General features: G+C 45.0%; 1 protein-coding gene across 1 annotated transcript in view; it reads right to left on the bottom strand.

Moving 5' to 3' along the window:
* The window catches only part of PTPRS (protein tyrosine phosphatase receptor type S), a 176,250-nt gene that overhangs the window by 15,441 nt on the left and 138,177 nt on the right, over positions 1–22,632 (bottom strand). The window contains exons 22-26 of the mRNA XM_063290915.1: positions 21,961–22,008; positions 13,003–13,100; positions 7,300–7,423; positions 2,148–2,323; positions 926–1,045 (exon numbers count right to left, since the gene is read on the bottom strand). Coding sequence (XP_063146985.1) covers positions 926–1,045; positions 2,148–2,323; positions 7,300–7,423; positions 13,003–13,100; positions 21,961–22,008 — 566 coding nt within the window. The remainder of the gene's footprint in view (positions 1–925; positions 1,046–2,147; positions 2,324–7,299; positions 7,424–13,002; positions 13,101–21,960; positions 22,009–22,632) is intronic.

Genomic DNA, 22,632 nt, shown 5'->3' with positions numbered 1-22,632 from the left:
TGTCCTGGTGGTTCCAGAGACAGGACAAGACACAATGGGCTCAGCTTAGAAGGGAAGAAGCAGATCTGGGTTCAGCCCCAGAATTACCTAATGGGAAGAGCTGTTCCTCAAGGGAACAGGCTGCCTGAGGAGGTGGTGGACCCGTCTTTGCTGAAGGGATGCTGCAGTGACGGATTCCTGCACTGAGCAAGGAGCTGGGCTGGATGATCTCTAAGGCCATTTCCAGCCCTTCCATTCTATGATCCTACAATCAAGAAGGTTCTTCTAACAGTAACAGGTGGAATAGATGCCTTAGGACCATCTGGATGCTGCAGTTGTGTAGTTTGTCCATTGGTGGACAGCTTTTACCATTAGGACAGTCTTCTGAGGTCTACTTCCTCGTATTTTAAACTCTTTGCTTCTTGTTCTGTTAGCTCAGCTCTGCCCCTTCTGCTGCCTCTCAGATCCTTAAAGATAGCCATGTCTTCTCTCAGCCTTCTCTTCTCCATACTAAACATACAGGTAGTCCTTGACTTACGACCGTTCATTTAATGACCATTTGAAGTTATGACAGTGCTGAAAAAAGTGACTTATGACCAGTCCTTGTACTTATGACCATCACAGTGTCTCTGCAGTCACCTGATCAAAATGCAGATGCTTGGCAACTGGCATGTATTTATGGCGGTTTCAGCATCCTGGGGTCACGTGATTGCCATTTGCGACCTTCCCAGCCAGCCCCCGACAAACAAAATCAAGGGGGAAAGCTGGAGTTGCTTAATGACCACGTGTTTTGCTTAACGGCCACAGCAAAAAATGTTGTAAAATCAGGTGCAGTCACATGATGTCTCACTTAATGACTGTATCACTTAATGACTGAAGTTCCAGTCCCAATTGTGGTTGTAAGTTGAGGACAGCCTGTACCTAAAGAAGGAAGCTCTATTCTCACCTTGTGCAGAGAGAAAGTCCGGACACAGAAAGTGGCCAACTCAATGGTATCTAACAAGGTCACTTGGATCATCCCATAGGTCTCCGTGCCCCGGCCTGGCCAGTATTGGTCACACTTGATCTGAAAAGTCAACATATTGGTTGTATTATATAATTAGCTCCACACTACAGACATGAAAACACAGCATGAAAACCCCCCCAAAATATCAGGATAGGCTGAATTTGCTCACACTTGGCCCACAAAATCAGAGATCACAAATTGACTGTGAGCTGTCTGTCTTTCCTAAGTAGGCATGCCAAGGGTTACAAGAAATTAAAATTTGGCACTGTGAAATCCCAAAGTCTGCACTGAAATAACTGACCTCTGGGTCATCTTCACTCCTGGCTGAGATTTCAGTATTCAGCGTCCTTGTGCTTTTCAAGCCCTCTTTCCAGGGAGGTGAATTTTGAATCCCACATAAGTTCTGAAAGTTTCTCCCCTGATTTTTTATTACAGAACTATAGCTATCCTCAGTCCCATTGGAGAGATGGTTTAATCGATTTCTCCCATTTATAAAAAGTCAATAAATCACAAGGAGTTTAGATCAGAGTGGACAGACCAAAACATTAAAATTGGGTGACAGGATGGAGAAAAATAGTTTGGAAAAAAGTTGGGATGGAAGGTTCTTTTAAGCACTTGCATGAAGAAAATAACATAAATTCCCTCATGTTCATTCACTGAGTCAACTTGTTTACTTTAATTATTTTACTAGACTTCAAGGCAGCTCCAGTCACAATCAGCTCTGAGCAGTGTACAGTACATCCCACCTCTGTAAGGTAGATTAAAACAGTGTAATAAATATAAAACATATCATGATCTATCTATCTATCATCTGTCTGTCTCTCTGTCTGTCTACACTAGCAGTAATCAATTCCACCCCAAACCAGAAGCAGCTTTTCACTTGCAGAAGGAATAAGGTGACAGCATTCCAGCCCTAAGTCAGGGTGGGGGTGGCAAAAAAGGTAAAGATGGTAGCACAACTGCCGGATCAAAGCTGCGCCCCCTGTTACATGCATTGCACATGTGACACAGATAAAAAAGCACAGGCCTTTGATTGTGTTTTAATGGCCTTCCCAAAAACTAGACGCGATCATTTGGATACCTATTCTTAATTTCTCATGATTGGCCAGATCCAGCTTCCTCACACTAAGTTAGGCAGGAGCGCGATCCAACTTTTTCTCACCCTGGATTTCTCCTCCAGCTTGGTCATCATCACTGCGGTGGCGGAACGCTGTTCCCAAACCATCCGCCAGAAGTCGCTGAAGGTCTCTGGCAAAGGGCCCTGGGTGGCGATGTAGGCGTTCTGCTTGCGGTACCCGTCGATGTAGTTGGCGTTAATATAGTCGCTCCCTAGGATGCCTGCATTGGGAGGGGCCGGAAGAAGAGCTGTGTTGGGATCAGCGTCCTTGGCCCGTTTCCGGCCTTTCAAGAGCCGCGCTAGGAATCCCACCCACCCCACGTTAGTGTACAAAACTGCACCCTCCTTTTTTTCCCCCTCAACAACAAGCCTGTGAGGTAGGGCCGAGAAAGAGGGACTAGCCGAAATTCATCCAGGGAGCTTCTGTGAATGAGGGTGGGCTCAAACCTGATTTCTCCAGTCCAAAGGCAACAACAGCCTTGGGAGGGAGGCTGGACAGAGAATGACTGGCCTGAAGTCATTCCATGAGCTTCCGAAGCTCAGGGTGGAATCGAACCGGGGTCTCTGAGGTGGTAATCCAAGCCATTCTCACCACTGCACCACCCCACCCCACCCCACCCCACCCCACCCCACTCTCTGTTCTCGATTAATTCCTGCTATCTAATTTGGCTGTTAATCTGCTTGCAGTGGTGCTGGGTCGCCCAAGGAAGCAGCCGTAACTGGCGAACTCACAAGACAACTGGAGCTGAGCTTGGCCTTTTCCCTGAGAAATAGAACACCTGTGCAGTTCCCCTCCTCCACGCCCAACCACTGACCCATTTCTGGCTGACGGGCAACTGCTTCAGACAAGGGGTCACCCAAGATGAGCTTCCGTGTTCAGAGGGCACTTTCCCTCAACAAGATGGACCCACCCCTCGCAATCAAGGAAGATTTCTGTCCTCTGCAGTTGAGAGTTGAATACATGAGCAGCTCCCTCATACTCTGTCAACTCCCTGATTTGCTCAGCTCAGGGCGCTCCAGGGTTCCAACTGGCACGTTTTCCCCAGCCATAGCCAAGGTCTTCAGATGTTCAACCACAGAATGATGATCCTCCGCATGAGCCTTCCCTGTGGCCGACAAAGGTCCAACTGATGCATCAGACAGGTGTGAGAACAGGGGGAGCAAGTCTGTGTAAAACTCCCCAAGTCATGCTTCTTTCACAAAAAATGAGGCACGATATGCCTTCCTGTCGGGGGTCTTGCTAAAGTGACAAGACCAAAGGCAGATGAGTTCTACGGAGTTGGGACACTTAGCTCAGGGGTTTTGTATGCCATCTGGCAGACGCTCATTAGGGAAGCAGCAGACTGATGTCTCCTCTTGACCCTTTGCCTCCAGACCTGTTCTGCACAGTAGGTGATGTCCTTTTCCTTAGAAACAGATGCTGGTTACTAGCCATGCAGACAGGTGTGAGATGAAGGGGAAAGACAGTCATTTCACAGAGAATATGTCTTTCTGAGGAAGAAAGCAGCAGCTCTCCTGTTCAGAATGTGAGCAGGCGCTGGCCTTAGGGTGAAGCTTCCCCTTCTTGCGGGGCTCCCCCAAGGTGGCACAACCCACAAATGCAGCCACGTCCCTTTCAAGCTGGAGATCCCTTATAACCCTCATGCAGTGTCTTTCTGACGACTGACTGATTCAACGGGGCGTTGTTAGACTGGTTGTGTCCCTCGGAACAGCCAAGGAAGCCTGTGTTTTAAATCTCAGGTGCAAAATGAGTGGATAGCCTTAAGCCAATCTATATTCTCTTAGCAAAGCCTCCCTCCTTTTCCAGGTATGCAAAAATAATGTTTATCTACCTTACCAGGCTGGTATAATGATGACTAACATCACCATTTTTTTTCAGTGCAGAAAATGATGCTTAGAGTATTCCTACACATTTTCTTGGCTTGTTTTATGGCAGTCAAATGGCTCCATTCCCTTCCCTCCCTCGCCTCCTCTTTCCATTTCATCCATTTACCAGCTTTTCTTCCCTTCCCTTTCCTGCACTTCATTCCCATGTCACTATGCAACCTGATTGAGCAAATCAGCAAGGGATCAGCATAAGCTCTCCAAACTCCCATCCCTCCCTGAAATTCAATCAAACATTTGCAAGCTCCCCCTGGTTCTCCCCCCCCAACGTACATCCCACCATCCTTGCCTCACCCCAACTCCATGAAATTACCTTGCATCCCCAAGAGCAGCAAAGTAATCGAAAAAGGTTAAGCTGCGAGAGGCCGCTCCTGACCCTACGTGGCCTTTGAAAGGAGCAGGGGATGCAGATTAAAAAATCCATTTTGTCCAAGGCCCTCTTTCAACTTCGCCCTTGGAAAGTTTAATGGCGTTTATTGGTCTTATGGAGTTCAGCTTTGCCATCAGAAAGGACAGCTGCTCCGAGATGGCGGTTTGTGGAAAGCAGGACTGAGCAAAATCCCCCAAGAGCAACATTTTCCTCTGGACACAGGCGTGCTGGTAATTTCTTTGAACTCCATACCTATCAATTTGACCTCTGCAGCACAAACAAGAACAACCTTACATATTAAGCTCTGTCTCTGCCTCTCTCTCCCTCCCCACCTTCCAGCAAGGATTTCTATATTCTGCTAACACGGAAGACAAAGCAACTGAGCGTTAACAGCACTGACCTGACATAGCTTTAAATTAAAGAGCTGCTTTGTCTGGAAAAGGAGGAAAGGCACCTGAATGTCTGAACGTACTATATAACCAAAGGAAGTCCTGGCTGATTGATTCAAAGCCATTTTATTTTTATTTTTCCTCATGCCTCCAAAGAAATTGCACTGACGTTTTCCCCATATTGTGCAGAAAGGTAAACTAGGCAGGGATGGACCTGTTTAGAATTTGGCTGGGAGGTCATGAGAAAACCCCAAAATTGTAAAAAGAAAAACACTTCCTAGAAGCAAACCACAGCAAGCCCTTTTCACACTGTTGCCAAGAGAATAACATGGCTGTGCCCAGGAACTTGCCGGAAGCAAAACTAGTTGAACTAAAAGTAAAGGTAAACGTTAACTTTATCACATATTCCCTTCCTGTGTCCTACACTCGTTCTCACTAAGAGGTTTGATCAGAGAAAGGGGTTGGGTGTTGGAAGAACTTCAAATCTGGTGTAGTTGAAGTCCACCCCCATTCTCTGGTGGATCAACCTTAGGACTCCCAAGTGGTACCCCCTCAACCCAAACTGATTAATCAGTAGATCTGTCACTTCTTTTCAAAAAGGGGGAACCACCAATTTAGGCTTTTACTGTAGTTACAACAGCTCCACCTGCATTCTGAAAAAGAAGTCACTCCAAAGTTGGAGCAGGCTTGTTACCTCTCAATCCAGAGGACAAGGCAACGGTCAAGGGGTAGGAAAGAATCTGTAAAGAGGTGTGATTAAGCAGTAGGAGAATCTTCCTACAGGAGGAGGCTGTCTGGTTGCAGAACAGCTCTCTCAGGAGCAGGAATAGGGCTAGTGGTTTAAGACTGCAACTCATGGCCTTATTCCTCAAGGTAATAAGTAAGAAGGGGTTTGGGCCTCCAGCCAGCACTGAAGAATTTGGGAGCCCTGGACCTCTGTCCCAAAGTCCTGCTTAGGTGGCGCCACTCAAGAGGTATCTGCAGCACTGGAAGCTTTCATCAAAACGACGGACACAACATGACATTGTTGTGACGCAAGCTCCACCCCTTTGGTACACGCGACATCACGATGTACGTTGCGTCAAAATGGCGCAACCCTGCTTTTGTCATTTGACGCCCCCCCCCTCCTCACTCCTTTTCAGTGGAGGCATTGAAGTCGGGGCTGATCAGTTGTTCCTGCATTGCGTGGTTCAAACTGGGGGGAAGCAGGAAGGTAGATGCCCTCTATGGTAAAACTCCCTACATGATTGTAGGGAGACTAATCAAATTCTCTCTCCCTCATATGCCTTCTCCTCCATCTTATGACCGATTGGAAACAGTAGAAACAGAGAGAGCCGTCAACCCTGGGATCTCTTCCCGCCTTCTGCTCTGCTGGCTTTGAAGAAGGGTTCTGAACAAGGAAGCCTGAAATGTGCTCACTAAGAAGGAAATGGTCATTCCCTAATTCTGGGAAAATATCCTCCCCCTGCTGATTTTTTTCCCTCTTAGAAATCTACTAGTGGGCCATGGGGGACCTGAACTTTGATTCAGGTGATCTGCAGAAGAGAGCTACCTTGGTGTTGTGGTGAAGGTGCTGGACTGGGGGCAGGGAAAGCTGCGTTATGGTCTTCCCTTTGGCAGCTGGGTGACTTTAAACATACCCTCCCTCTTGACCCTGAAAGAAGGTCCTTGCAGGCCACTTCTGAAAACGTTGCTAAGAAAACCACATGCAGTCACCAGGGGTCAAGACGGACTTGAAGGACCACAACCACAATCTTCACAGAGGACCAAAGCAATAAAAAAAATGGCTGTCCCAGCTTTTTCCAACCTGTAGGGTGAACTGGACTTCAACTCCCAGTATTTTCAGCCTGTGTAGTCAAAGCAGGAGCCAAAAGCATTATAGGAGGATACTGAAATACACTTTTCATTATCCTACATCTTCCTGAGAAAGGTATTTATCATTGCAGGATCATGCTGAATCCCTGCTGAAGAGAAAGCACTCAAGCTTTACATCCAATGACTCAAAACTTTGCTCCTAAACTTGGTTCCTCTGTGGCATCAGAAAGGTCTCACTGTAATGATTAAAATATGAGTGACAGGTGAGCTTGAGCTGTAGGAGAGGCTAAGAGTCCAGCAAGCTTTGAAATGATGGGCATATCACTGGGGAAGTGAATGTTAACATGCAACCAAGATAAGGGTCAGCCAGCTGTAACATGGTTGCCGGTAGGATGAAGTTGCAGGTCCATCCAGTGCAGGAAAGATCCCCATGTATGAATGGACGGGGTCCCAGAACCAGGATGATACAGCAGTAAAGAGTATAAGATTACAACTGAGGAGGTTCAAGCTCCCAGCTTTTCCCATCTACAAAAAATCTCCGTTCCTCCCTCTCAATGCTAACCCACTCAAAGGATGACTGTAGATTAAACATGGTGGACGAGAAGAACAGGCGGGTCATCCTGAGCTCATCTAAAGTTTGTACAGGAAAAGCAAATTCTTGACAGCCAAAAACACAACAGGACTCCCCACTTTTGAAAAGGCCAACCAGTTTCCCCTCTCTCCCAGATTTCATCTGTACCTTCGATAGGCAGGAGGATGACCCGAGAATGATCGTAGGCAATCACGTTGGCATAGCGGTTTTTGGGCTTATTCACCTCGAGGTTGGAGTGTTCCCAAGTAAACTGTTGCCCAGGATCAATGGACTAGAGGAGATGGAAAAAGAAAATCTAGTAAGACACAATGACATTTCTTTTCTGCATCAAACTCACTAAAGCTCTTTCTTCCATCTGGTGCCCTCTAGAAGTGCTAGAACTGAAATGTCCCAAACCCCCAGCCAGCATGGCTTTTGGAATTGTGGAAGTTGTGGTCCCTGAGTCCTGAGTCAGGGAAGCAAGAGCAGAAGAAAAACCACCTCTCCTACCTTTCTCCAAATAATTACTGTGACCGTAAAACAGTTAAAGGCTGCAACCGATCTACTACGGTAGTCAGTGTAAACGAAAAACGTGACAAAGTATTTTGAGTGGTGTGGACTGAATTATTTTCATTCAAAAGATGTCCTCGTCATTTGGGAGGCTCCGTACAGGTGGCCCTACCAGGATGGTTGCCATTTCATTCAAACGTGTGCCCCAAAGTGGGCAACTGATGGGTCCATCCAGACCTCTTCTGTAGTCACTCATATCATTAGGTTAAACTAGCTACCCGCTTGGTGGGCTTCCAAGAAAAAAAAAAGATCAGGCAAACTCATTGGAGGAGAAAGGTCCATCAGGAGTTGGAAGCTCAGACGACTACCAAGTCAGAGGCAATATGTTTCCAATGATACAATCCTGGTAGAAATCACTGAGCTGTCTGGGGTCACAGGACCATCCCAACTGGAAATAGAATACAGAAATAAAGGAAACAATGTGCCCCAGAAGAAAGTGGCTTTTTTAAAAAAATGGATTTATTTTAGAAAAAGCTGAATGGAGATGTGAACAGGGTGCATGAATTGTAGATTTCCTGAAGTCACAGGAGGTCAGATTGGATGACCCTTGATGTTCCCCCTCAACTCTAGAATTCTAAGCATGGCTGGGCCAGCTCTGTGCTTCAAGCAAGTCATCAAAATTCTGCACTGAGAAAACAAAACAAAACAAATAAAACTATAGAGGCTTGACCAGAGGTGAGAAAAGGCAACCAAACCAATGGAGGAATGGTTTTTCGACTATTCCCTTCGTGTCTTTGCTCTGCATAAGCATGATCACCATGCTCTGAAGCTTGCCTCCACCTCACAAGAACGAGAAGCTATTAAAGGAAGAGAAAAAAAACCCCAGCCCTAAATTCCATGCTTTCACTGCATCATCCTAAAACGTACAAAGCTAGACACACAACTATTATCTTTAAAAAACAACGTGCATCAAGACTGCACCTTTGCATTGTCTGAGATTGCCATTTCCCCCCAAAGGGACTGAATCCAACATGGATGGCAGCCAAGTGGATAGTTTTCTCTTTTGATCTGAAAGGGGTCATTCGGTGGGTAAACAATGTCAGGGAAGAGAGGGAGGGGAGGAAAACACAGGGATGCAGTAAGGGGACTCTGCCAATCGACAGCTCCCCAATTAGATTCTGGAGACTGTCCAAGGCCTGATGCCAGCAGCTGCCCTCTGTTTGAATGGAACAAGGCAGACGTGGTCCTTCTCTCCGTAAGGCTAAAAATCCAGTCCCTTTGCACTCACCCTCTTGCGTGCATCCCACCAGCTACACTCGGGGGGCACCTGAGAAGCTTCACCACAAAGCCTTCTGGGGTGCTGAAATCATCACACCCGCACCATGCAGTCTTTGCTAATGGACTGCTGCCCTGCTCCGGGCCCGCCTCTCTCTCAAACCCTGCACCTTGTTAATTTCATTAGGTTTTTCTCCTCCTCCTCTCTCTTTTTTTAAAAATCCAGCTCTGCAGTTCAGGAGGCGGCTGTCCTGGAAGGAAGCCAAAAAGCACTTTTGGATATTACATTATGCAGATTGGTGTGTGGTGGTGGTGGGGAACGGCAATAAGCCTTGGCAGAGAGAATACATTAGCTTTCTCCTTGCCAGTCAGCCTGCCCGCCCTGCTCAGATGCTGAGATGGGTTAGAAAAGGCCCCTACAGAGATGAGAATCCTTTCCTATCATCATCTTGGGCAATTAGCAATTCATACACTGTAAAAACTGCTTGGAGCTTGCTGGAAACAGATTTTGGGAGTTATCTCTGAATTGTTCTGGAATTCAACCACCTGCCTCCTTCTCCGCCAACCCTTGGGCAGGTTTTTCGATCTCCCTCCTGCCTCATTGCCCTTCCTATTATTAGGCAATGTTTAACATTATTTCTCCATTTCCCCAGACCTCTTCTGCTCTGTTCTGCTGTCCTTTCTCCAGGACTCACTGCAAGTCATTCCCACAGACAGAGCTGCTTTTCCATTCCTAAAATAGGGAAACTTCGCTCCCTTCATAGAGGCAAGAATGGGTCCACCGTCAGAAAAGGCTGCAGAATTATGGAACCATCCTGCCTCTGCCCCTGGCCAGTTACTGGTTATCTCCAGTCTACACTATTCACAAACAAGCAGAGGGCAGGAAATGTCAGTCCTCCTAATGGAAGAGAAATCTATTTATTTATAAAGGTAAAACATTTCTGTGACACCCTTAGTCTGGCCAGAATTCGAATTGGTAAACAATCATCCTAATTATTATAATCTGACTACAGAGAGACAATGACCAGAGCAAACTCTATTGGCCATCATTCTCTAGAGCAGAGCTTTCCAAACTGTGTGTCGCGACACATTAGTGTGTTGGCTGCAGTGTGTAGGCGTGTCGCGCAGTCGAGGGATCACACAGTACGTCCATGCACAATATGCGTAATCGCGTCAAAACAGCTGATTCCGCGTAACTTCTGGTGACGCGGTCGCACCTGCGGGGTGTTAGTGTGTCATCAACATGAAAAGTTTGAAAAGCTCTGCTCTAGAGAGAAGGAATCAGGGCTGAACAGCAAAACAAATATGCAAAGGAAGAGTGAATGGGTGGAGAGGAAGGGAAAGACCAGGAAAATCGTAATGGGATAGGGTCAATGAGAACCTTGAAAAGAGGGATAAAATTGAAAAACAACAAGGTAAATGTATGAAACAACGGAAGGAGCTGGTGGAAGCAGAGATGGCTTGCAAGGAAAGGTAAGGAGGAGGGTACAGTGAAGAGTGTTGGTGTAACTAGGTTTAGCTATTTTTCCTTTTGTTTCTCTTATCTCCTACCCTTAATTTCTTGGGCTTAATATTTCTTATTCCTTTTTTTGCATTTCTCAATAATATCACGGATATCACATCCTGACTGTGATATCACAAAACAGATCAGCAGGTCAGATGAAGGCCAGCAGCTGCTTTCCCTCAAATTAAACTTGATTATTCTTAATTGTGGCTTGGGTTTTCCTGTATCCAAGATGGTTTAGGATTATTGAATGTATCATACAAACTCATAAAACCAGGTTAATCCAGGAAGCATGTTAAGCATGTGGCGTGGCCACAACTCCTTTACAGCCACACCACACACTTAACTCCAAAACAAAAAATAGAAATGATTCAAAATGCCACTGGAAATGGCAAATTCAGTACAGCGACTCTACAGATGGAATGTAACTACACCACTAGCAGGACACACTTCCAAATCTAAACAGGCACTTCCAGTGACTAACAGCGAGAAACTCCTGTCTCCATCAACGGTGTTTGTTATTCGAACTCATTTTTATGAAATTAATGAGGCGGGCTGGGGAGTTCGAAGAGCAGTGGGTTATCTCTTAAACGAATCTATTACGTCAACCTGGCTACACCGTCTAGGTGCCAAGACCTTGCTATAAGAAGAACAGATCCTCACCGCTGCAACTTCCACGTTAGCAATTTAGCAAGAGAAAGCTACAGGGAGGCCTGCACAAAGTCACTGGAAGATGAGCTTGGCTCAGAGAGTTTACTTTTCAGAACAAATTCTGCACACAAGGGTATTTGCACAGGGGAAGGGGTGTCAAAATCTGCAAGATGCCGCACTCGTTATCTTGCAGATTTTGAAAACCCCACCGCCCATTAATGGATGTCGCTGTCGGCGTCGTCTTTTGGGTAGAACGATGATATGGCATCATCAGTGACAGACAAAGCCTGTTCTAGAGTGAGCTGTTTTGGACTGTTCAAATCTTAACCAACCAAGGATTATCGCAAGGAATCAAAACAATCAAGGGTTGTTTAGCTGCCCTGGTACAAACTCAGGCTGTTTAAGAAGAGGAAGACACAGGAAACAGGCCTTTCAGTTCTGATACAATATTTCCACCCCATCTTGCTGTTCATTTGATGTCACTGCTGGCATATCAAGATTATAGGTGCATGAAAACTATAGCAAGACATTAGAGAGAGGTGGCATTCATTTTCGTGAAGGGTAACAACAACATAATGATAATAACAACAATAATACTTGGACACAGTAGGAATGGAGAGAATCTCAACTCAACAATTACAAAAAGTTGCATTACTTAGAACAATGCTTTTGAACTTTGATGTTGGAGAAGACCCTGAGAATATCATGGACAGCCAAGAAAACAATGGAATGGATCATCAATCAAATCAGCCCAGAGTTCCCATTTGAGGGACCAATGGAGGGACCAATGACCAGGCCCAAATTATCCTACTTTGGACACATTCTGTGAAGACCCAGGTCTCTGGAGAAGTCTATAAAGCTGAGAAACGTGGAAGGAAGGAAGAAGAGGAGGAGGACCAGCCAAAGGTGGATGGACTCAGTTACAGGGGCGATGGGGGCACCCTTGGAAGACCTGAAGGATCAGGTTAGGGGGAGATCCTCCTGGAGAAGGTCTGTCTATGGGGCTTCTAAGAACCACCACCACCTTGATGGCACATAATCAGTCAATCAATACGAAGACCTAGCTCTCTGGAGAAGTCCATAAAGCTGAGAAACTGCCCAGAGTCCCCCGATGGGAGGAGATGGGCGGGGACAAATTGGATAAACAAACCAACAAACAAATAAAGGTGGAAGGAAGGAAAAAGAGGACGACAAGCAGCAAGGGGGATGGACTCAGCTACAGTGGCGATGAGTATATTGTTAGAAGCCTTGAAGGACCAGATTAGGGGGAGATCATCAAGAAGAAAATCTAAGTGGTCACTAAGAGTTGACAACAACTGAGGGCACATGCTATCCTAGATCCTTGGGAAGGATCCAATTGTCAAACGTGCCAAATGCAGCCAGACCTATTTGGTGGACTGTGTATAAATCATCATCATCATCTGTGCGGAAGGATGAAAAATACAGTGGACTTGTTGAAAGCAATTCTTCTGTTCCAGAGACTGGGGTGGGGGAGCTGAATCAAATCCTGGTTTCCTGGGAATTGGGGCAAAGATGGTATATTGAACTGGGAATGAAAGTAGGAAAATAAAAGCTTTCTTGCATAAGTGCAGCCTTTGGACATAATTTGGAATAAGCATTTCGGGTCTTGTATGAATCTAGCCCTTTTCTGTTACTCATTAAAGCAGCCTCTTGTTTTTCAGCTGTCCATGTGGACCTGAAGCACACCAGGCTGCTTTAATGAAAGGCAGAGGTGGGTTGAGCTCGTGCCTAGTCCAAATTATTTTCAGAGCATGCGCAGTCTGCTCTCTTGGCAAATGGCACAGATAGCTGATTAGCTCTTATGACTTTGAGCAGAAAGGAAGGTTTTCATAATGGGGTTTCAGCCTCCAACCCATCCTCAGTGACACCTCCCACCCTCCTTGATTTGCTCCAACCTTTTGCATTCATACCTCATATTCCTGAGACAGCTTCAGATTATCGTTGGCTTTCAGATGCTCCGTGTGATCTGCCAGTTCTGAAATGGGGATTGGTGGATGATTCAGCATACCTGGGTGGGGGGGTAAAGAAAAAGGACATGTGGGGAGTGGGAGGGAGAAATTCTCCTTCAATTGAAGCCATTAGTTAGGAATAAAATGACATATGCTTCACTACTCAAATTAAAAAAAAACTGCAATGAAAGAACGGTTAGAAAAGGTGGGATAGAGTGAAAAGGAAAATTGAGGGCTCGAAATTGTGTCCTTTGGAACTCAAAGAAAATTCCCCGTTATGGCCCCAATCTCAACATAGGTCAAAAACATGTGCATTCTATTTAGGAGGAGGAAGAGGGGGCAACTGAAGGAACAAACTAACAAAGAGATTCTGACAACAGTCCCTTGGTTGCCATTTCAAACGGTGGGGTTACAGGTCAGGTCAAGGAAGAGAAGAGCGAGCAGAGTCCCAAAATAAAATGGAGCAACAACATGTTGGAGTGCCAGGACGTAAAGGTGCCAAGAATAAAATGTGTCGGCCATAAAAATCATCCTCATCAAATCTCACACCCTACCCATGTCCGCATCAAAGAGAGGAAGGGGTGCAGCTGAGTCGCCCAGAGGAATGAGAACGTGTCATGTGTGTGTGGGGTGGGTGGGTGCAGTGCAGAGGACCTGCAGAGGCTTTTCAAAACTTCAAAAGTTGCCACAACCTATGAGGAGAGACTGGGCAGGTCTGCCTTTATGCTGAGAAGGTGAATTGGTTGCCACAAACAAGTGGGCTGGAACAGGAAAGAAATCTGATTTAAGTGGTACAACCTAGCAGGATGCTTTCTTTCAACATCCCCATTTGAGGAAGCATCTGTAGGGAACCTTCCTGAGGATTTCGCCCAGCAAAGCAGAACGTCATTTTCCTTTTCAGGATAAACTGCCTTTAGGGCTACGGGAGGTCCCCCACCTGTCAGCATTTAACAGGGGTTAGCACATCTCCGAAAGCAAAGGAGAAGAGACATGCCAGTTATTTGCAATCTTATCATACTGGGGAAAGTAGGAAAAAACTATTGTCTTGGCATGCAGAGGAGGGGGAAAAAAGTTTCCAGGAAAAACCCACAACATTTTGTATGTAAGAAACGCCTGTATAGTTTGCTTGTGGGAATAGGCCCTATTTCAGAATTTAGGAAACACTTGCTGTTTCCTTCTGGAATCACCCATTAGTTTTAGGCATCTTTTTTCTGTTAGATCAGCAGGGTTCAAACTTTTGCAGGCCATAAAACCTATTCACTAAAAAAAAAAAACTGTAATCCCTGATCAAGAGGGGTGGAGCTTCTGAATGTCAGTTGACAACACCCCCCCCCCAAAGTTTCTGCTGTATCTTAGGGTCTAAGAGGAAAAAACAAACAAACAAAAACAAACAAAAACAAACAAAAAAACCCAAACCCAAAACCACCTCTCTACAAGGGACAAGGGGGGAAAAAAAGCCTCTGTCTTAGTCTTTTGTGGAAGTTTTTTTTTCCCTCCACCCCAGGGAACCCATTCGAGTCCTTGTGGGACCCCTAGGGTTCCCCAGGACCCCTTTTGAAAAACCCCATATCAGATGTTTCAATGATCACTTTTAATTGGGTATCTGCTCCAGTTTGCGAGAGAGAGAGAAAGGAAAATAAAGGAAAATAAAGAGGCAGAGATTGCCACATCTAGACTTTTACTATGATTCTTCTTTAAAAAGTTTTTAAAAGGTTCTTTGTGCAAGCTGTGTAGAAAAACCCAACCGCTCTTTGGGGTGCACTCTCTCCCGCCATTTTACGGGGAGAACTTAAAGTGCATTTAAAAAAAATGCCAGTCATTGCTGGAACCCAACACCTTTCCTTTACCCAGAGTAACTCCATTTTATCCTCACACACCTGCAGTTCTTGGGCCAGGTATCCTAGCCAGAGATAACCGCTGCTACTATTAAGGCACAAGCCTCATTTTTTTTTCCTTCTTGGGATTAACCACGCTCATGGCTCTGGAGAACTTTCCCCTTCAAATTTGCAACTTCAGTAGCGTGGGTGGATGTGTGGTCACCCACGTACAGTATATACAGTTGGCAAATTGACTTTTAATATTGTTACAGAGGCTACTCTGGAATTGGATCACAAGACCGATGCCTGGTACTGTAAGGGCAGACTGAGGGAAGGAAGGAAGGAAGGGTGAAAGTGGAATGCAACTGTATTAAAATATAAATAAGTTTCCACACACCGCCTGCTTTTGCAGCAGGAAGGTACGGACCGGGTATTAGCAAGGGTTGGAGAAATGCTCATGCTGCAACATTGAAGTGATTTACTCTGGTACCTTGTTATGTTTAGGCACCCAATAGAGGTTATTGTCCAGAAACCTGTGTAATATAAATCTGTTACACCAGCTGATTCAACAGTGCTGCTTTCAGTGGGATTTGCTCCCACCTTAAGAAGGCATGAAATCACTGCCTTAGATTCAGTCTTCGCATTACCCAGAAGAGTATAATCAAATTTAGGGGCTGCACTTCATCAGGCTGCTAGGGAAAAGGTGAATACACCTTCTGCGCAAAAACCTCTATGCATTCACTAGGGACCCCAAGGAACTAGTTTTCTGAATACTGAGGGCTTAGGGAAACACTCAGAAATACCACCGTTTTCAGCTGCATTTGAGGGGGTCTGCTCTTGCATTGTTAGGGCTTCTTTCTAAGAACTCTTGGGAACTGTCAAGCAAGGGAGGAATCACCGTCAAACTTCCAGCATCGTCTCCATTTCTTCAGATTTCAGGAGGGCAGCCACGGGACGAAAGCTAATGAAATGTGCAGTGTCAAGGCAGTTCAGGTGACCCTAAGAAGGGCTTTCAAGGCCTAATAGGGGTCTAGACATGACAACACGTTTCCCATGTTTCATATGGGAAATGAGGAATCTCCACTGATTCTGCCCCAAACACGATTCCTTGGCAAGAGTGCTGGGAGCCATGGAAAATATACCAGGAGTCACGGGGAAATGACTTTTCCCTAGTTAGCCTTCTGTTAAACCACCACAGTGCCTTGCAAACAGAAAAGGGAGAGGTGGGGAGATGACGGGGAGCCATGGAGAATTTCGAGCCCTGTTTGGTGTTGCATGATTAAAAGCATCAGCAAGCAGTGGTGGCGGCACAGAGTAAAATAAACCTGGGGGGGTGGGGACCTGAAACAGACATAGCAAAAGCGTGTGCTGCATTTACCAGTTTTACAGTATGCTTTTGCAAAAGACTAGCAGTCTGGACTGTTTTGCACCCACCAAACTCAGCACAGGAACACACCATGTGGAAGGGATAGATTTTGAGACAAGAATATTGCAAGCCCCACCACCACCACCCCCCGAGTTTGGAGAGCTAACCTGGATGAGTATTTAGCTTCTGAAGATCAGTTACTGGTTAAAACCAGATAATTTAAAAAGCCAGTGTGTTAAGATGTAAATACTTTCTCCTTCAGTTTATTTTCTAATAGATTAGGCTTCCCGACCCCTTTTTTAATGCCCTAAAGTGGTGTCAGACTTGATCCAGATTTTAAAAAAACCAAACCAAACTGTTTTTTAATCCTGCAGAAAATAAGCAGGCTGATGCGCTCATCTGCAATACAGTTTCTATTCAGAGGCCAGCCCCCTGGGGTTCAATAGGGACAACTCCCAGGTCAGCCTCTTCAACGGCCTTCCACAAGCCACCTTCCTTAATAGCCAAGGAAATCAATAATAGATTAGCCCTGCACATATTTATTTCACAAAATGCTAGAGTTGGAAAGAACCGGCAAATCCAATCCCCTGCATCAACCTCTCCAGCAGATGGTAAGCAGCCCATTTGGAAGGAAGTCCAATTCAGTTCAATGGGGCTTAATGGCTTTCTCCTTAGGAAGTGAGCATTGGGTTGCTGAAGAATGGAAAGGGAAGATGCTTTGAACTGGGGATAACTATAGCAGTGGAGAAGTTCCACAAATAAATGTGACTTCCTTTCGGGATGCGCTTAGTGCCAGCCACTTTCCAGGAGGGAACCTAACACTTTCTACAGAACTGTGGATCTTGTGGTAGTGAGTTGCACTTTCCAACAACCCATCAGCCATACTGCCTGAGGATGCTGACAGTTAGATGGGTGTAGTTTACCCCACCTTGCGAAGGCCACTTTTGTTCATGCCCCCCCCCCCTTTTCTTATTCATGCCCCTAGACTTCCACTCGTTCTGGTTAGGGATGACCTGGCTGCTGCTCCAGGTGTAGAGATGGACTTTTTTAGATTTCTATTTAGCTTGGATTCTCTTCATAGTTTCAAGCAGAGCATTTTTTTTCCCCCAGTGCTTTTTTCTGCATGAAAACAAAGGCTATATCACAGTGTTACTGCCAGAGGTGACAGCTTCTATCTGAGCTTGGCTGATCTTGAACAAGCAAAGCTGAATCACACCTGGTTAGCATTTTGATGGGAAATCACCAGGAAATCCCTCAACTGAAGGCTAGATCAGTTAAAAACATCCTGGAAGAAGGCAATGGCCAAGGCATTTCTGTTCAGATGCCAAGAACCCTCAGTGGAGTTGAGCTCAACTTGAGGGAATTTTACTTTTGTATCTTCCATTAAGTTATGGGTACTCCCATCTTTCTCACTGGGAGTGGTTTCTAGAACAGATAGAGCTCACGTGCCTGTCTGCGAACAAGCAGATCTGTTATGTCCCACTCATCCACCCCAGGGCAGAAGCACAGAGTCAAGGCTCAGATGGCTGTAATTCCTACTCCTGTGGCAGGAGGAATTGCAGGGATTGTGGGAAATAAATTAAACGGCTATGCAGTTTACATGCTATTATCCAGTCTGATGCAGAAACACAGACCCATATTCATCCCCCACCCATCCCTCTATCTTTTCCTCCGAAGTAAAAGCAGCTTTCTGAAAAAATCTAGTTATTGACCAAGGCCATATTTCCTGGCTTTGAAAGAGAGATCTTATGGGATAGAGAAGTTCTCTTCTCATCTAGCATTTCAAATCCCTCAAAATCTCCTTAATCTTGTTACTGCAGAGAATTGAAATACACTCTCGCTCTCTGAGCCTCCCCACTGCCAGGAGTTGGATCATTTGCCAGATAAAATTGCCCAAACATCTGTTCTCCTGGCTGAAGGCCTTTGCCAATGAAGCACAGCGAGAAACACTGATGTTATTTTGCATTGTTTTGCCCAAAACCAAGTTTTGAAACTAATGCTGAAATACAGGCTGGGTTTGAGAAACAGTCACATTTCCATTCAACCATCTTGAATTCCCAAGACTCTGTCCCAAGTTTCAAGCCATCTCTCTGAGCCTGAAACAGCTTTGCTTCAAGCCTGGGTCACTCGGCTTAGACTCAGAAATGTCCCGCCAACAACTGAACTGCTGTTTTGAACTTGGTCACTTGAGGCACAAATGACCAGGCTCAAATTATCCTCCTTCGCCCACGTTATGTGAAGACCCAGCTCCCTTGAGATGTCCATAATGCTGGGAAAGGTTGAAGGAAAAAGAAGAGGAGGACCAGCAGCAGGTTGGATGGACTCAGTTACAGGGGCAATGGGGGCGCCATCGGAATATCTGAAGGATCAAGATTGGGGCCAGATCATCATAGAGGAAATCTATCTATGTGGTTGTTAAGAGTCAGCACTGACTTGATGGCATATAGTCAATCAACTTGAACTTGAAGCAGCATGTTTCAACTTTGAAACGGTTCGGATCTGAAAGATTTTGCATACAGGGTAACTTATTTTTCCAGTCAAATCATGTTTTCTGAAAATCATGATATTCTTTCTTGCCTCTTCCATGCCAATGTCCCAACGTCCCTTGATCATGGGTGACCCAGTATAAATGATTTCTGATTCCTCGGGGCTCCTTTCAATGTTACTAAAGGAAAAGGCTCCTTTAGCACCAGCCCAGAGCTTGAGCCCGTCTCTCTCGTGGGCATCATTGTGGGGATGCGGCATTTTGTGGCCTGGTTAGAACAAGTGAAGAATTAGTTATATATTATTAAGATTATTATATGAACAGGGCCATAGAATAAGAAGGGAACTTGGAGACCACCTGTTTCTACCTCCTGCTCAGTGCAGGAATCATGCAACGATAGTGTCCCTTACAGATCTCCTACTGACACCATGTCTTCTCTACAAGGGGTGTTCTCCTTCCCTGCGATTTAACAGATTTAACAGTCTGATGGAGGGAAGAGCAGCCTTCAAACATATCCCAAGACAGACTCACAAGCTATAAAGCAAGCTCCTACATTCGACTTACAAATGCAACACAGCGCAGCCTCACAGAATAAACCAAGAGAAATTACTAGCTTGCCAGCATTTTATGAACTTGCGAGGGAGGTTGAGACCTTGTTTCAGTAGCTGAGCATTTTGTCCTCCTGGGCAAGAAGAAGGAAGAACTCTACACACACACACACACACACACACAACCATTCCCTTGCTGGCATGAGTTTCCTTGTTGCTTGGGTCTATCCAAGCCAGTGCTTCAATACAAACCTTTCAATGCAGCTTCAGTACAAGCTGTAACATCCAGTCTGTGTGAAGCATTTTCAGAAGTGGACCAATTGCTGGGAAGGGGAATTTAATCCCCCTGCCCCAATTTCAGAGCTGTGCACCAATGCTGTAAATAAGGTTAGCTGGGGGTGGGGGTGGGGGACTTTTCACTCATTATGCCACCCAGTCATGTGACTTTGGAAAACATGGCTTTGGCTATGATTTCACTAGATGATCCTGGGGGACTCTTCACAATTTCTACTGCCTTTCTGCAAACAAATATTTACAACGTAGGGATATAACAACACTGATCTACTTTACAGGATTATATGCAAAGTTCGTCTTTAAGCTAGATCACGCAGACAACTGATAGCAGTGGGATAATTCTTTCTTTCAAATAGCATGTGTTGGAGATACTGTATTTTTTTTAAAATCCCAATATTAAATAAAAGCAAAGAAGCTCTTATAGACAGACCAGCAAAACTATTATATTAGGGAGAAGGGTCCTAATGTAGCTAGTTCAGTTGTTTTTATTTATTTATAAGCAAAATTTTCTCTCCCACGATGGATAATATACAAATCAGGTCCTAATCTATCTTAGAAATACCAAATACAATGCTGCGCTGGAAAGCAACTTGTTGCAAAGCTTACTTAGCAAACTGAAATACAACAAATGTCAGTAATTCTCCTTCAGAGCTTCCCGATATACGAGTTTTCTATTTGGAAAATTTCTTTAAAGAACATGTTTATGTACAAACGTGCCTTTATTACTTTTATGCAGGATAACGTACGAGCAGAAAAGGCCCTCTCCCTACCCGTTTCCTCTAATTCCATCACTACCCAGGGAGCATAAGATCTTCCAACATCCTTAATCTTGGGCACACGACAGATAAAACACCGTGAGAGCACAGAGAAATCTCCGTGCCGGTTCCACTATTTTTGCAAACACGCTGGGACACAAAACACCTTAAACAACTGAGAATCTGCCAGTGTTGGTTTTGACTCTTCCAGCTGCAAAGTGAGAAAGGTACCCCTGTTGTGTGTTTAATAGTGGTACCAATCCCCAAAATTTCCTGGATTTGTGGCTGTAACCTGTTTCCATGCATTTACCCACCCACCCCAAAAGTGATGGACCGGCCAGGGTCTCCTCTTCAGGGTAGGCATTCTCTGCTCATGTCAAGAAATCCCGTTCCCTGTCCTGTCCGGAGTAGAACTTTTGTTTCAAGCCATCTCCCCAACCACATGGCTGGAGATCTGGGCTCTCGACTTGTGAGAGGATCACAACAGAGCTGCAGAATAACTATGCCTGCCCTTTGAGTGGCAACCCTTTGATGACTGACCTTTGGTCCTGATTCTAAGTCCAGAAGGGAGGACTCCAACTCCCAGAATTCCTTGTTGGCCAATATGGTCATTCTGAAAATTCTGGGAACTGAGGACACAGAGAAATGCTTTCGTTTATTTACCAAATTTATATAGCTGCCCATCTCCATACAAGATTCTGATGACGGATGCGCCAAGACTGAACTGCCACAGCATGGCACCTGCAACAAGCTGGCATTGTAATTCTCCAGAACCCAGCCACCTGTTCTTGCACCATATCTAACATTCCTCATCCATGCCTCTGACTTGTCTTGGCCATTACTTTATTCCAGCAGTGGAAATTGCTACAGATCAATACAAATCCAGAGAAATAAAACTAACCCTACCATTCTTTTTCTTTTCTGGGTGAGGGTGCCTGTGAAGGGCTGCATTCACATAATACTCCTAACTTTGTTCTGAACTAACCTGTTTGCTGGCTTTGCTGAATACACAGAACCATAAAGAGGCCAGCTTTGCATAACTTGCTAAACAACAATAAACAAAGCAAAACAAAAACTAACCAAGATTAACAACAGACAAGTCTTACAGCGTTGTGTGAATGCCGCTGCTGTCTTTAACAGTTCTGGTTCAGAGTGTTGTGTAAACCTAACCAACGTGTATGGCATATGTATGGAGGGGAAAGCTAGCAAGTGGATGTGGGCTTCCAAAATCTGATAGTGGTGAAGGCTGAATTTCCTAGCGCCTGGAACTGGCTCTGGACTATTTTATAAATGCGAAATGTTATTAGTATTCTATCACTGTTCCTCTCATCGCATGCACATTGACTTGAAGTATTTTAATAGACATGTATAAGCACACACCAAGATTCAGACACAAATCTGGCTGTGGTCGTTTTGCAAAAGGCCTTTTGGCTTGAAAACTGTAAAACTGGAAGCACAGTTAAAACAAATGGCGCGAGACGCAGACGGGGAATGGGCAAAAGACACAGAGGCGCAGAGAAAGAGAGGGAGGGAGGGAGGGAGAAAATGCGGGGGGAGGAAGAGCAACAGAAGGGAAGCCAAATTGTTCAGGGGGGGGTTGGAAAAGGAATACAACCAATGAAACAGAGAAGAACAAAAACACACAGGAACTAACTTTCAAGGTCAAACTCAGGGTCATTGAGAGGACTGCTGAGGCCAGAATCTGCAGAAAACAGTAAAACAAAAAGAAAAACAAAAAATATATATACACTTGTATAAAAAAAAATGCTACTCAACCAAGAAAAAAAAAACCAACCAACAACAGTAACAAAAAAGGCAACACAAAATTTAAGAGGAAATGAAAGGATTTTTTTTTTCAGGAGTAAGATGGCATGCAGGAAATGTTTTCCTTGCTTTCTTTTAGGCCGATGTTTTATGTTTTTGATGCATACTGCGCAATGTATACGGTCTTTTTAATAAACATGAAGATGTTTGCATTTATATCTGGTTGTTAAAATACAGAGACACCGAGCAAACAACCCTGGAAGGCACTTCCCCCTCCCCCATCTCCTCCCCAACAGCCAAAATTTGCTGACGTGTCAATTTTTTTACTTGCTCTAGAAAGGTGCATTCCTCTCTGGTTTGCCCACATTCTGAGACAGAGACGTTGATCTAGTACCCTTATTTTTACACATGAATATTACGCACAAATACATACAGAAATATATATATATACACACCACATATGTATGCAAGTGAGTGTACAGAAGTACGCATGTAAAAAACAACAACAACCAGACTCTCACAGAATAACTGAAAACAAATACAAAGGCAATAGAAAAGTTAT

The sequence above is a fragment of the Candoia aspera genome, chromosome 1 (genome assembly GCF_035149785.1).
Source record: "Candoia aspera isolate rCanAsp1 chromosome 1, rCanAsp1.hap2, whole genome shotgun sequence".
Lineage (NCBI taxonomy): Eukaryota > Metazoa > Chordata > Lepidosauria > Squamata > Boidae > Candoia > Candoia aspera.
This window is presented reverse-complemented; position numbering and strand designations above follow the sequence as displayed.